This window comes from Dipteris shenzhenensis, chromosome 27, assembly GCF_047967505.1.
Source record: "Dipteris shenzhenensis isolate YYH24624 ecotype China chromosome 27, Dip_SZ_1.0, whole genome shotgun sequence".
Taxonomy (NCBI): domain Eukaryota; kingdom Viridiplantae; phylum Streptophyta; class Polypodiopsida; order Gleicheniales; family Dipteridaceae; genus Dipteris; species Dipteris shenzhenensis.
In genome coordinates, this window is record NC_141622.1 from 2,679,135 (window position 1) to 2,695,548 (window position 16,414).

General features: G+C 44.7%; 1 protein-coding gene across 1 annotated transcript in view; it reads left to right on the plus strand.

Moving 5' to 3' along the window:
* LOC147883734 (putative polyribonucleotide nucleotidyltransferase 1, chloroplastic) overlaps positions 1-16,414 on the plus strand; it is a 114,855-nt gene that overhangs the window by 65,012 nt on the left and 33,429 nt on the right. The window contains exons 10-12 of the mRNA XM_087398392.1: positions 5,693-5,944; positions 6,234-6,308; positions 11,479-11,592. Of these exons, the coding sequence (XP_087254518.1) occupies positions 5,693-5,944; positions 6,234-6,308; positions 11,479-11,592 (441 nt within the window). The remainder of the gene's footprint in view (positions 1-5,692; positions 5,945-6,233; positions 6,309-11,478; positions 11,593-16,414) is intronic.

Genomic DNA, 16,414 nt, shown 5'->3' on the forward strand with positions numbered 1-16,414 from the left:
GCCTGCCAATGCATAGTTTTTGGGCTGTGCATGTACCTGCTCACCTGAGATATTGCAAACTGAATATCAGGTCTAGTGTTGCAGAGATATATGAGGCATCCAACAGCCTGACTGTAAAGTGTGGCATCAACTACTTCTCCTGCATCATGCATTGTGAGTTTCAGCCCCAACTCCATGGGAGTGGCTATGGGCTTACACTCATGCATGTTAAATCTGTCCAAGAGTTTCTGAACATACTTGGACTGAGACATAACAGTGCCACATCTCTCATGAGAGAACTGGATCCCCAAATAAAAGTGAAGCAGCCCCAAATCTGACATGTCAAAGTTGGTCTGCAAATCAGCTTTGAACTCTGCAATTTTGTCTTCATTGGACCCTGTGAGCAGTAAGTCATCGACATAAAGAAGGATGACTAAAATTCCCCCCCCATCCATCTTGATGTAGAGGGTGCTCTTAGTAGGACTATTGTGCAGCCCCTTGCTGGTCAAAAAGGCATGGATCTTGGCATACCATGCACGAGGGGCCTGTTTCAGCCCGTATAAAGCTTTGTTGAGCCTGCATACTTGAAGTGCATTTGCTGTAATTTCAAAGCCCGGAGGTTGTCTGACATACACCTCTTCCAGCAAGTCTCCATTTAAGAAGGCTGTTTTTATGTCCAACTGATGAACATGCCACTCAAAATGTGCAGCCATTGCAATAACTGATCGGATGGTGGTCATCCGGGATGTGGGAGCGAATGTCTCCTCATAATCTAAGCCCTTTTTCAGAGCATAGCCTTTAGCAACCAGCCTGGCCTTATATCTGTCAATGGAGCCATCTGGCTTCGGTTTGACCTTGAAAACCCATCGTGTGCCAATGGCATGTTTACCCGGTGGCAAGTCTACAACATCCCAAGTCTGATTTTTTGCAATGGACTGCAACTCATCGTGCATGGCATTCATCCAATGCACATTATCCTTTGCCTCTTCGAATGTGGCAGGCTCCTCCTCATCAAGAAGAGTACCTGCATATGCTGATTCCACTGAATTAGCACCTTCCATGTGCCTTGTTGCACTGCGAGTCCTGCCAGATAACGGAGCATCAATTTTACTCTCCCTGAGAGTCTGTAACAGCCAGTTTGGGACTGTTTTTGCTGCATGTATGTCTGCAATTTCTTGCTGCACCACCTGTTCCACTGCCTGTGGAGGGGGCAAGACATCCTGTGGCGGAACTGAAGCATCTGAAGGTTGCTGTAAATTCTGATTTGCATCAGAAAAATCAGCAGGGGAACCAAAGGCAATGGGTAGCAACCCCTCAAAGACATCCTTTGAAGACGAAGGCATTTGAAATTCAGCCTGAGTGTGAGCTGAATTTTCAGAAAATATCACATCTCTACTTACTATGATTTTGCGTGTAGCAGGATTGTAGAGACGGTACCCCTTGCTTTCTGCACTGTATCCAACAAATATGCATTTGATGGCTTTATATGACAACTTGTGCCTAAATTCAACTGGCACATGAGCATAAGCAAGGCATCCAAAGACTCGGAAGTGATCCACTAAAGGCTTCCTGTCATTCCAGACCTCATAAGGAGTTTTTGTTTTTAAAGCCTTAGTGGGAGCCCGATTCAAAATGTAATTGGCACACATCAAACCGTCTAGCCAGAATTTGTGAGGCATGTGTTTGCTTTTCAGCATACATCTGTCCATCTCCATGAGGGTTCTATTTTTCCTCTCAGCTTTGCCATTTTGCTGAGGGGTCAGCCTGACTGTGAGCTCATGCACAATACCCTTGCCTTTCAGAAAAGCATCAAATTCTGCAGACAAGTATTCCCCACCTCTACCTGTGCGCAATGTCTGTATCTTGAGTCTGGTTTCATTTTCAACCATGGCTGAAAAGTGTTTAAACACCGTGAACACTTCAGATTTCTGTTTTAGCCCATAAACCCAAGTAAAATTGGAGTAATCATCAATAAATGTAACGAAGTAGAGATGACCACCCAACGATGGAGTCCTCATGGGACCACAGACATCAGTGTGTATAAGCTGTAATTTGCGGACAGCTTTAACTGAACCATCCTTCTTGAAGGGGAATCTATGCATCTTGCCTAAAATGCACCCTTCACAGGCATGTGGAGGAGGTATCTCAAGAGGTGGCAATGCATCAACCATGGAAAACTTCTGAAGTGTCATCAAGCTGTTGTAATGCATTTGGCCATATCTGGCATGCCATAATTCTGCATTCTGCATGTCAGTTGTAGGGGTAGAAACTGCAAGAGCATGGGCTGCTCTTTTCTCAAAAATATACAAAACACTCCAAGAAAGGCAGTATGAACTGAAAACTCTAGAAATTGCTCTCCCAACACAAAAGCCCCAATTTGTGGCTTGAAATTGCAACCAGAAAGGGGCAGATTTACTAAAAGTCCCAAATCTGCAATTTCTGAACAAAAGCCCCAAATTTCAGACTAGATCTGCAGATCTGTTTGCAAAAGCCCCAAATCTGTAATGTGTCTGTCAAAGCTCCAAATGTATTTCCAAAAATACAGCCAAACAATGGCTATCTGCAAACAAAGCCTGCCCCAAAAACTAACTGCTCGAGTACTTGCAGAAGTAAAACTCTGCACAGAATGCCTGCAGCAGAAGTGTATGGACAGTGAGTTGACAGTACGGAACTGTCAGTGTACGGAACTGTCGGGTACGGAATTCGTACGTTGTACGGATGACCGTACGAATGTACGGAGTACGGACGGCGGGAGCTGTACAGAGTACGGACGACGGCGCTGTACGGAGTACGGATGGCGAGGTACGACGAGCAGATCTGCACGGCGCTGATCTATACGGCGCTGTACGGCGGAGCAGTACGTTGTACTGAAATAGAACCTGTACGAAAACATGTACAGATACCTGTTGTACAGTGTGTACGCGCAGGTACGATAACAACAGGTACGTGCGTGCAGTACTTGCTGTACGGAACGTACGGCGATGAACGGACAGCTCGAGTTGTACGGACGCAACGTTTGACGCAGGTACGATTTGGTACGGCAGGATTCCGTACAGTCGTACGGACTGTACGGACGAGGTGTAGCAGGTTGTAGCTGGAGCTCAACGGAGAATGCGTAGGGAGCTGGATCTAATGCTCTGATACCAAATGTGAGAGAAGGGTGAGTGAGAGAGAGCAAGATAGAGTGAGAGCTGGAAGCTTGGAAGCTGAAAGTTGAGTTGCAATAGTAGAGTGTGAAGAGTACAACTCAATGAGAGAGAGATAAGGTTTTGTCCTAGTGACAAAACCTTAGTAGTCACTAACCATAGTTAGTGAACTAACTACGGTTAGGGGGAAAAACCTCTTAAAGAGGGAAAAGTGCCCCTAACTAGCTTATTATATTACATTGGTCACTGCTGAATTATATCTGTAATTCTAACAGTGGAGCCTTGTTGCGGATTGCAATCCACTGGTTGTTAGTCAAGGGGCACCGTAACAGCCAAGGGCCGAGTACTGGCCTTGCTTTCCAAGAGATTGATGCCGTGATAGCTTGGCAGGGCTGAGATTGTTGGGCGATATCCACTGTGAGTGCGGGAGGGAGGTTGTTAGAAGGGTTTTGCCCTAGGATTTGATGTGTGTGTTGTGATGATTAGCTGAGTTTACTGGAAGCATAGGTGATGCTTGTATCTGGATGCCTACAAGAAGTATCCAGAACTTGTTGTAATTTGTTTTCAGTGGAATAAATAATCAAGAAATATCGGAAGGGGCGCCAGTTGATTTGGGGCCAATCGGTGTAATGTGATTTTAGCAGGAGCATTCTAACTCCCTTGTGTTATTGTTTTGTTTTGGGTGTGTTGCTAGTGGGATAATACTTGGTAAGTTGTGTTTCTACTACCCTTATTAGATCTATTATTGGCCGGTTGCATGGTTCCGTTGCCGGGACATCACCAACGTTCTAAGAGGTGAACTCGTGGCTGTGTTGGGGAAGGAAGTATTAGTGGCTGAGTCATAAATCACAGCAAGGTAGCTCACAGGAATCATGGCACATATCAACTCAAGCGAGTAATGGTTGGGAGGATGATCATTCAGAAGATGGTGATGGAGTCTTTGGTGAAGAGCAATCTATTAATGAAGGAACTGCTGCATGCGGATATCCACTGTGAGTGCTGGAGGGAGGTTGTTAGAAGGGTTTTGCCCTAGGATTTGATGTGTGTGTTGTGATGATTAGCTGAGTTTACTGGAAGCATAGGTGATGCTTGTATCTGGATGCCTACAAGAAGTATCCAGAACTTGTTGTAATTTGTTTTCAGTGGAATAAATAATCAAGAAATATCGGAAGGGGCACCAGCTGATTTGGGGCCAATCGGTGTAATGTGATTTTAGCAGGAGCATTCTAACTTGTGTTATTGTTTTGTTTTGGGTGTGTTGCCAGTGGGATAATACTTGCTAAGTTGTGTTTCTACTACCCTTATTAGATCTATTATTGGCCGGTTGCATGGTTCTGTTGCCGGGACATCACCAACGTTCTAAGAGGTGAACTCGTGGCCGTGTTGGGGAAGGAAGTATTAGTGGCTGAGTCATAAATCACAGCAAGGTAGCTCACAGGAATCATGGCACATATCAACTCAAGTGAGTAATGGTTGGGAGGATGATCATTCAGAAGATGGTGATGGAGTCTTTGGTGAAGAGCAATCTATTAATGAAGGAATTGCTGCATGTGGATTCAGATGTCGAAGCAAGAAGGTGATCAATATGCTGTTGGTGGTGTTGCACGAGCCTTATCAAGTAGTGTCGGAGTGTTTAAGTACTGTCCTACGAAGTTTTGCGAGTATGGTTAGAGGTGTTAACCTTGAGGGGGTGTCTCAGTTCCTCGAACCACCCTTGAGCATGAGGTAAAGACCACTGAGCGCGCTAGTCTGACTAAAGTTCGGGTCATGTGTCATGTACTACATGCCCCTTCAACTAGCCTACTACTACTTACATCTATTGGTCCCATGGTCTTTGGAAACTCCTGCTACTACACCAATGAGCTGAGCCCCCAACTTGTATTTATGAGCTTCATCCCTGCATTTTTTAACATTAGATTCTAAACATACAAGTAATGTCCCAATCAGCCATAAAGCCTCGTTTATTTTGGATTAGCAATGACCATAGGATCGAAACCCCATCCGTGCTAGCTCCAACTTCAACCTTTGGTTATACTCACCTATGGTAAGATTGTGCCCTAACTTATGATTACCTAAACATGGTTGAATCTCTCTCTAGTCCTAGTAGGGACATAACAATGTATCATCTTTATGCTAGGTGCAAATGCTTTTCTCCTATTTGGCAATCAATAGAACAGTTAAGATTTATTTACGTGTTTGTACCCTTGTGTCCTTGTAGATTAGGTATTGGATCCTGAAACGTTAAGGTGAACACTTGGAGTCTATGGTTTTGGATTAGTTTATTACTCTCAATGAATGATAATGTCCATAATGTAGAATATTTTGTAGTTTCATTTTTGGCTGTCATCTCGTTCATTGTTAGTTCTGGCATTTTTGAGAAAGGATGTAATATTAAAAACGATATTAATGTCCATAATGTATAATATTTTGTAGATTCATTTTTGGCTGTCATCTCGTTCATTGTTATTTCTAACATTTTTGAGAAAGGATGAAATGTTAAAAACAATAAATGCTTAGATATTTTTCCCTTCAGTTTCTTGACTTATATATTGTGTTAATGGTGCTAGGATTTGGTCGGAAGAGAGCTGTTGGAGGCTTTACAGATTCCAGCGAAGGCATCACGAAAAGCTGCTCTTAGTGTAGTGGAAAATAGAGTAATGTCTTCTTTAGCTGGAGTAAATGACCCAAGACAACAACCTGTAGTGAAGGCAGAAGAGGAGGTGTTGGATTATCATGAAGATGAGGTTGGCTTGGAAGATGGAGAAGTTGATGAGGGGGATCTTCATGTCAAGCCAATATCCAACAAGGCAAGAACTGAGGTACAAATGATGAAAAGCTTGTTGATTGCTATTACTCTTTTTGCATGATTAATTGATTTTTAAAAGATATATCTTTTGAGTTATTGTAGTCTTACGACTATATGCTCGTACCTTGGTCCATAGTTTTACTTCATTTTCTAAAAAATATTTTCTCCATTGTATTTCTATTGGATTACGTTTTTTAAAAACTAAAATTGTTTAAGTAAGGAGTTCTTGTTTTGTATTTTCTATGGATGGTTCTGAAGTATGAAATCTTACTATATTGTATGGATCGGTGTTTGAATGGCAGCTCTTTAGTCCGATAGATGTGAAATTGGCACTTAAGGAGGTCACTTCTAAGTCCTTGCGAAAGCTGATTGCACAGGTACTAATGTTGTTTCAATGTTGCTCTTTGTAACATAAGTATGTCATTTGTTTCACGATTGCCATTTGCTAATCGTAATCACCCCATGAGACATGAATTTGATGTAGGATGGTTTTCTGCGGCTTAGCGTGGAGTGTAGTGATTGATTGAGTTTTTACCATTGTATGCTCTCACCAAGAGAGGTTCAAGCTGAGAATGACAAGCCACCTCCATGTAACTACCTTGAGTAAAAATCAATTAGACCATGAAGGAAGCTAATCTGCTTGAAGATCAGGTCATTTGTCCCATATGACATGTTTCTTTCATGGGTTACACAAAATTGGATCCCAATTTGTGGGCATACAGAACCGCTTTGAAGGTCACCACTAGAATGACCTTTTTGATTGTTTACGAGCCGAGGCCATTTTACCAATGGAGTTCATCTCTTCAAGTTTACACATCACATGAGAGAAGATGAGTCCTGAGGACTTTTTCCACACTCGCCCTTTGCAGCCAATTTCCTTCCGGTCTGTTGCATCGACCTTCAGTTCCCGTGCGTGCCAACCAAGGAACTGCTGCGCGCGAGAACCTGCAGACCAACTTTCTGTATCCCGCACCTTTCTCTTCGCCTGCCCTCCGTTCGCGCACAGCCTTTGCACGTAGCACTCCGCTCTTCTTGTGCCTCCCATGCTGCCTTCCTACCGCGGTTCTCTTCCACGCATTCTTCTCGTGCCCTCTCACCCTCTATCCCGCGCACTCTCTTGCTGTCCCGGTAGTGGATCCTCGATGCCCTGATACCAAATGTGAAAAACCAGAGTTTTCGCGAATGCAAATGTGTGCAATGCATGCAGAATTTGAATGCCGATTGGCCCTCCAATGGGGAAGAGCGCCCTCGTGAGAGTACTTGTTTCTATTTCGACCTGCATGCAAGGTGTGTGAGAGATGGCGGATGAATGCAATATGGTAGAGAGAATGCTACATGAGATTTACAATGAAAGGGTGATGCCCTTTCATTAATGTCCCTTGAGATCACTCAAGTTCCATCTTCCCATTTACACCTACCCTTAGCCTATGACCCATGCATCTACCATTCAATGCACCGTAATGCACCCTTCCCTTCCTATTGCCCCTAGGACCTAGACGCGTGTGCACATTTCTATGAATAGAATAAGTATCAGATGTCCAAATTTGATGCCGTTTGAAGCAGTGGCTCCAGCTCGACTAGTCCTATCTATTGAGATGATCCACTGCCATAACAAATCGGTAGGTGCCCATCATAAATACATATACATGTTACACCATTGGCGTATAATATAGAATAATGTTTTAATGTCTACTATTCATGAATAGTGATTTCTATTGTCATGCTCTGGGATGGCTTATACAAGTTGCTTTATATGAGGGAAAAATAAATGGCATCCAACTATAAAGAGCACGCCAGATCATCAGCCAATAGTTTGTAGATGATGCCAACCTTACTCCCCACAGAATGATGCAGGGTTAGGAGAGTCAATTATTCAGTGTTTGGACACTTTCTATACGGCTTCTGCATCAAATATTAATGAGTTTTGGGGACCAAGCACCCGCTGCCAGATGTACTATTAGAGATGGGATGCAAGTGCCTAAAAGAGGGTAGGATTTTTTGACTATTGGGCATATCCATGGGATTTAGATGTTCGAACAAAGATAGGTGGGATTGGGTTGTCTAGAAATAAAACGGAAGATGGAAAAATGGTAGGGATTTCAATCCACCATGGTCAGAACAAAGTTCATATTAAATCATTACATATATCCAACAATTGTTTATTTTATATCTTGCTGGTCTCCCTCAAGGAAGGCCTTTGACCAAATCAATTCTCTCTTTAGGAATTAAAAAGTGGGGGTGGAACAGAGAAATGCAGCGAAGGTTTTATTCTATGCCTAGTGGTCTGGGAATAGTATACAAAGAAAATCATCAACAAGATTCATGGGGCAATGGATTTTAAGGGCCCTCCTCAATCTAGACTCAATGTGGTCAAAGATGGTTAGGTGGAACATAGCCAAGGTCAAGCCTATCCAATGCAGGAACTAGAAGCCCCTGCTAGAAGGAGCTGCTACCAGTGGAAATGAACAGTGCATGACGAAGGGGTCAGAAATATGCAATGGAATGTGGAGAGCCTAGAAAGACCTATTTGGTTTGGAAAGGTTTTTCTAGAAGGATGGGAATTTCCTATAGTAGGGGCTGCATCTGGCTCTCGGGCAATTGGAGAGAAGCACCAATCAGAGAGGAGGCCATTAAAGGAGCAGTTTGACTTAACAAGAAGGGAATCAAACTTTGGTAGGACTTGTGGGGTAGAGCTTTAGCAGCATCGAAAGATGCTCCCTAATGGGAGACTACAGGATTAAGCAAGTTTGGCTTAATACTCATCCAAGAGAGAGTGTCTTTGGGATAGGGACAACCTCGCCTGGGTAGGGGGGTGGCTTGAACCATCTCCCATAGAGTTTAGGTGAGAAGGAACATCTCCCAGTTCTAGTTCTTATAGAGGGACAAGATGAGCTAACATTTTAGTGGCCAATAAGTGCATGTCCCTAGCAAGTGTTTGTTCCTTTAACATCATGAATACGGAGCCTTTGGCTTCTTTTTTTAAGCCTGCTCTATGATCTTTACCATCCAAAGGAGTTATTCCCTAAGGAGTATACTTTTCGTGCTTTACCACCCAACCCCTATTCTAGGAGTTATGCCTTAAGGAGTATTCTTTCTCCATAAAGACCATGCTTTTCTTGCCTCGAGAATTTTGAGTCCTTTAGTGCAGCGCCACCCCCTACCTTGGACCTCCCCAGCGGATAAAATTCTCGTCAAGAGCCAGCCTTGGAAAATGTAGTATCCACTTCTTTTGTGAGGCAAAGCCCCTATTGGAATCATCTTCTCCCCAGCTAATACTCTTCCTTCGCCCTCTCCTTGTGAGACGAGGGATGAGCTTACAAACGATTCACCATCTTTCTCTTCGACATTTTGTGGCGCAGCGCTCCAAGTGATCAAATATCTCAGCCTAGTTAGATATTTTGGCTCCACTACATGAGGCCACGTAGGTTATTGTGGCTGGCCCTATCCACATCCATGACATTAGGTACCAAGGGAGATAGAGATTTTGGTAAGCTTGGACATAGATCGTAGTTCAGTGAGTATTTAACTCACCATAGAGTTTTAGGGTTTATCATGTTCATATCCCTCTTGTATCTTTGGAACTTCAATTCACTTCAGCTCCACGGTTTGAGCATTCTTTTTTTTTTCTCTCCAGAGAAAGGAATTCCTATTAAAGCTTGAAAATCACCCATGCAAATCAGCAAAACTGAAAAGTGTTGATCATGGAAAAGAAAACAAAAAAGTGGTTGTCACAAAGAAACCAGCCTGTTTCTAGATGACCCAGCTCACTGCCTAGAGACAGGGGCGACCAACCAAGGTGATGGTCTATACATCCAGCAAATGCCACTTGTAATAATGTAGGCCAAGCCTTGTAGAAATGCTCCCGCCTCTCACCAGTCGCTCTAGAATCTGGAGTACCACACTCCCAGATGGCGTGCAAGGTGAATATGATGCCTTTCTAGATGGTGCCGAGGGTAGCTGTCGGGGAGACGTGATGGCCTCTATTGCTTGACTACAATGGGCGATCCTGATGTTCCAAGCAGTGATGCTGGACACCGTCTCCCATACACTATCCTTTGAGAATGTCTGAGGGCGCAGGAGGGAGGCAATGCATCATATGCCTCAAACTAGCCATGGATCTTGTAGGCTGGAGAATCCTGAAAGCTGTTGTTCATATCCTTTGCACTGCTAGATAGCTCCACAAAGATAGTGGGGGATCGTCTCTAACACTTCGTCTATACAGCAAAGACACCTTCCATCCACCCACATCTCCAATGAAGGGCCGATGGGCAAGCCTTCATGTGTCATAATCCAGAAGAAAAATGGTATCTTCCGTGGCCTCAGGCTGGTTTAGAGACGAGGCAAAAAATGTGAAATAACCTTGTGGGGAACGTCTTGCTCAACCCAATGGCGCTTCCTCGAGGGAGTCAGGCTGTTGCTTGGAGCTGATAGTATCGGTCAATGCGGGTCGTCCTCTGCTTCCCCACGAAGCTGACTCCAAACCCCAAAAGACCTGCCTGCCAGAGAGAGTTTGGCTGAGCTGAATACAAAAGCTTGCACCGCATACTCTCCAGCACAGGGCGATCTGCTGCTCTGTTGAGATATCAATGCCCACATGACTGCGTGAATACCTCGCTGTACGACCTCTTGATTCCATTAGAACCTGGATGTATCCCCCCACTCTAGAGATTCTCTTGGGTCTCCTTAGTTGCTGTAAGGAAATCAATCGACTTGGTCCAGTCGATCTTGGCCTCTGAGGCCATGCAATATGTCTCTAGGCCCCGCAAGGTCCCTCCAGATTCTCTACAGGTGCCCTCCACAGAGAGCGCCATATCATCTGCATATTCAGAGTCTAAGAGCTCGTCCTATTGGCAATTAGGAGCCTCATCCGTGAGAGACTTGTCTGGGAGCGAAGCAAATAGCCAAGAGCCTCTGCAATAAAGAGGGAAAGGAAGGGAGCAGTACATGTCCATTTCAGAAACAGGGCAAGATTTTCCTGGATGGTGCTCTTCGCTTTTAAGTATTATGTGGAGAGCTTGTACTTGGCATTTCTTGGGCTCAGGATTCTCCAGGGACAGCTTGTTTCTTACAATGAACCCAAATAATTTAACATGGGGATGCAGCCACTTCAGTTTGTTTTTCTTTATTGATTCAGTGTGGGCCTGGCACTGTTGTCATAATTGGTTAACTGAGAACACCACTCATTGTTAGGCTGGCTGTAGGTACATGTTAAACACACAGAAATCGAAACCATTGGATCAATGAGGCATAGTGAGGGAGGTCCTGTGATATGATGAGCTAAGCACTGCATTGTAAGAGTGGAGCCTGCGTCTATGTTTAGTAAGCGATTCACTAAGAGATTTTTTATGCGAGTGCACAATTCCTTTAATAACGTGGGCTATTTTCTTTGGCCGAAGTTTTTAGAAAAGGTGGTGAGCATCCTTGAAAGAGTGATATAAGTGGTGTGGTGAAGTTTTGTACTGCTAACTTATGTTTGGTAATATGTTTGGTGGTGTGTGGTTGAAGGATGCCATCAATCCGTTTTTTTGATGGGAGTTGTGCATGCAGAGTAGGAGGAGAAGTGATGGGAGAGGTTTGATGGAAATTCGGCCCATTCAGTGCTCATGTGGCCTGCTGCCTCGGGCTCATGGAAGCGCACTTTTCACTCGTGGAGAGACACAGGTCAGGTCTCTGTTGCTGCTCATGCTTTCATGCTCACTGATGATTTTGGGTTTTTACTTGCTCTTATCTGATCCTTGATGTTCAAGCTTTTCATTCTGCAACCTATAAGGGTAATGGAATGTATGTGTGTATGATTTGATGTTCTATCTATCAGCTTGCTAGATATTAGTACTTGTGTAAATGAGAAATGTCCACTTTGTGTACTTGCACACCTGTATAGATGTATACAATAGCTTTGCATGTATTCATATTGACTAATAATGGGATTGGATACATGGGGGTTGGTGTTTATGAAAACATACATCAAGGCAAGCCGTTTTCTTGCATTTTCATCCTTCGTATATTCACATACATAGATGCTTGATGATATCTAGCATAAGATATTATGTTATCTCGTATCTTTCTCTGTTGGGTCGTCTCTCGCTGAGGTGGGGAGTGTGGTCTCCATCTGACAGCTGAGATATGTTGGGTACGTGCATTGGTCTGCTCCAATTCAGATAGGCATGCACTTTCTCGGCAGAGTAGACCTCTCAAATGCCAAGAAAGTGCGTGCTCTGCTGTGCTCCAAGCGGGTTGATGCATAGATCATGAAAGTGGATCTGGTCTCTGCGTCCCTCTCTCAGTGATCCAGCCTGACCGAATATCACTAGCTCCTCCTCCTCCACCCCGCTGTGTCCTGAAGCTGACTCAAGTTCATAGAAGTTTGTGATGTGTCGGTGTGTCCTGTCAGCCTCTATATCCTGTGGTCTGGTCGCCTCTTGCTGCTCTCTAATCTGTCGTAGTAGAGTCTCCTTGTGTTGGCGCATCTCAAGCAGATAGTGGCCAATGCAGACTCGGTCATGGAAGTGGATCAGTCGTGAGAGTGGGCAGGCACATAGAAAATGCTTCCCTGTCTCAACCACTCCCAATGTGCATAGCATACAGATCCGCTGCTCTCTGGGTATACGTGCTGCTCTCCTTGTCTAGATCCTTAGTTGATGGGATGAAACAAGCATTTGTCCAATGGCGATCCTCAGGGCATGCGAGACTCCTCTGTCCTTGAGATATTGGGGTTGGATGGTGAATCCCTCCTTCCATACTCTCAGGAAGTGGTCGTGATAGAACTAAGACTTGGCGGGGATATCCCCCCCCGGTTCCCCCTAAGTCCGAGATGTATGGAGCTGGAGGAGATCTAACTGTATGATACGGTTAATGTCATCTTGCGGGATTGACTCAGTGGGTGCGTCCATGCTATACTAGAAGAAGGGGGGGAGCTTGTCCATCTGAATACCGTGCCTAGCAAACCAGGTGGATATACATGCATAACATGTGTCTGCTCCATTCTTTGATAGTTGTCTAGATAACTCTAGGGCCAGCCTCAGTAGTTTCCATCAAGGTAAGTCCTAGACTCTATGGATGAATGTCACTATCTGAAAGATGGCATCAACTTGTAGAGGTGTTATGGCGAACTCTGCTTGTACTATCACATGTGGAACTGAGGGCTTACTCCGAATCATCTTGGACTCCGTAGTCACGTGTAGCCGCTCAGATTTCCTCCACTCTGTCATTGGTAGACCACTCCCCTAGAAGGGTGTTGTATACATGGCAGTCGGTCGCACTAGTGTATCGAAAAGCCAATCGGTGAGTCTTGTAAGTGTGCCTGGAAGCATTGTCTCTTTAGCCGAGCCAATGAACTTCGCCTCCGTGTGAGTCATGCTTGGGATGCATGTGTAATCGTGAAAAGGGGTCTTGTGAAGATTGCTCCCAAATATCTGTAGGACTTCACTATCTCTGTTGGCTCATCAGGGTAAGTGAAGCTGAGTCGACGGAGCACTGCACGTGAGGTGTTGAAGACCATAACCTTGGTCTTCCCAAGGTCGACTGTCAAGTCTCTCTCTCTACAGAACACCTCTAGGTCTTCCAAATATCTATGCAGCTCCTTCTCCCCAGAACGGTGTTGCATACATGGCAGTCGGTCGCACCAGTGTGTCAAAAAGCCAGCCCTTCGTCAGTGGATCTTGGAAGTGCAGTTGGAAGCACTGTCGCTCTAGTCTAGCCAAAGCACTATGCCCTCGTGTGAGCCGTGCTTGGGCTGCATTGGTCATCGTGAAGATGGGTCCTGTGAAGACTGCTCCCAAATATGTGTACGACTGCACTATCTCCATTGGCTTGCCACAATAGGTGAAACTAAGTCGGCGAACCACTGCTCGTGAGGTGTTGAAAATCATAACCTTAGTTTTCCCAAGGTTAACCGATAGGTCTCTCTCTGTGCAAAACACCTCTAATGCCTCCAGATCTCTCTACAGCCCCTCCGCTGAAGAGGATATAAGGACTAAATCATCAGCATATAACAATATCTGTATCAGGAGAGATCACCTAGTAATGAACCCTCGCCCCCTAGGCGATCCATGAAAGATGTGATCTCATGGATGTAGAGTCCAAAGAGAGTTGGTGAGAGAGGACAGCCCTACTTCACCCCAATGGTGCTCTCGACCCAATTTGATAGACCGCCTGGAGCACGGACCCTACCTCTGATTGACTCATATAGTTTCATCACACCCCAGATCAACGTCTCTGGAATTTGCATCTCCTGTAGTCTCCTGATCAGTAGAGATGTGATCTTTGCTGGACATTCAGCTTCTCCTCTTGTGGACTGCAAAGCAAAGCCAGAGATTGACATGTTTGATGCCTTTGAATCTTGGTTACCTCTACCATCATCAGAAGAGGATTTTGAGCAGCAACATGAGCCTCCTGCAGGCCCTCCACTAAGCAATAATCAGCCACCACCTCATGCTGATTTGCAGGTTTCTCTTCCGGCACAAAATGATCCCACTACTCATGATGCAGTCATTGAAGAAAGAGCTGTCAATAGACAGCAAAGGCAAGTTCCCAGATGGCTTCTTGACACATTGAGGGACAGCAAACAAGATCAGCCTTTTGCTGCCCGGACAAGATCAGGGAATAGACAGCATGGTCACTTTCTTGAGTTTGCACTCCTTGCTACAGCTTGTAATGAAGAGCCTTTGTGCCATAAAGATGCTTTTGACAACAAAGAGTGGATGGATGCAATGAGAGCTGAGTTACATTCCATTGCTAAAAATGATACATTGGAATTAGTAGATCTCCCTCCTGGCAAGCATGCCATTGGAACCCGGTGGGTCTACAAATTAAAAAGGAAATCTGATGGCAGCATAGATCGATACAAAGCCCGTCTTGTTGCAAAAGGGTATGCCCAACAACAAGGCATTGACTTTGGGGAAACATGTGCTCCCACATCCAGGATTACTACCATTAGATGTGTCATTGCCATTGCAGCCCATCATCATTGGCAAGTGCACCAGCTTGACATCAAAACTGCTTTTCTTCATGGGGATCTGCAGGAAGAAGTCTATGTCACACAACCTCTTGGCTTTGAGGTTGTTAATTCTTAAAATAAGGTATGCCGGCTTAGAAAAGCCCTTTATGGTTTGAAGCAGGCACCTAGGGCATGGTATGCCAAAATTCATGCACACTTACTATCCCTTGGTTTTCAGAATATTCCCTCAGAACCCACTCTTTATGTCCGCGGGAGTGGATCTGATTTTTTAGTGCTGACTTTATATGTGGATGATATGCTCATCACGGGCCCAGATACTCAGCAAATAGCAGCTTTCATCGCTGATTTGCAGCAGATTTTTGACATGTCAGACATTGAACAGCTCCATTATTATTTGGGCATTCAGTTTGCTCATGTTGAGGGGGGTATCATGATGTCTCAGTCCAAGTATATTGGACAATTCCTTGATCGTTTTCAGTTTGAGGATTGCAAGCCAATCTCTAATCCAGTGGACCCTGGCTTCAAATTCTCAGCTCATGATGGGAGCCCACCATGTGATATCACTCTTTATCAGCGGGCTGTTGGATGCCTCATTTATTTATGTCACACCAGACCTGACTTACAGTATGGAGTATCTCAGCTCAGCAGATTCATGCACATGCCCAGTTTACAGCATTGGCAGGCAGTGAAGAGAGTCTTGAGATATCTCAGAGACACTCAAGATTTAGCCTCTTCTATGGTGATCAGGGTTCACTTACCATGCATGCTTACACAGATAGTGGCTGGGCAGGATGTTCCGACACCAGAGTGTCACATACTGGCAATTGTTTTTTGCTTGGCAATTCATGTATCTCTTGGCTTAGCAAGAAGCAACCAACAGTTGCCACGTCTAGCTGTGAGGCTGAGTACAGGGCAGCTTTCACCGCTTCAGTAGAGTGTGTTTGGCTTCAACAATTACTTACAGATCTTGGTATACGCCAGACATCCTCCACTATTGTCTACACTGACAGCCAGAGTGCTTTGGTCATTGCGCATAACCCAGTGTTTCATGCGCGTACCAAGCATATTGAAGTTCACTATCATTATGTTCAGGAGCGGTCGTCAGCAGGAGACATAGAGTTGTCCTATCTTCCCACAGAGGAGAACATCGATATGTTTACAAAGACACTTCCTCGTCCCAAGTTCGAAGTCTTCCGACAGGCTTTACACTTGGTTCCCTTTATTACATGATCTGAGATTCCTTGTACATTCATAGGTGGCTATATCATTTTGGATGAACATGTGCCACCATGACCAGAAACTACCAGGTATTCTGAGACGTTTCCAGAGTACTTCAGCCCATCCCATGGAGGGGGGTTTGTAGGCCATCTTTTGGTGGTTCTAGTGATGCCCTATAGGCCATGGTATGTGCCTTGTAGGCATAAGTGTAGGCACTTATAGTGTTAGTGTCTTCTATGCCACATATGACACTTAGTCCTATGTGACACCTAGGACACTTAGTCCTAGGCCTAGGTACAAGTACTTTGT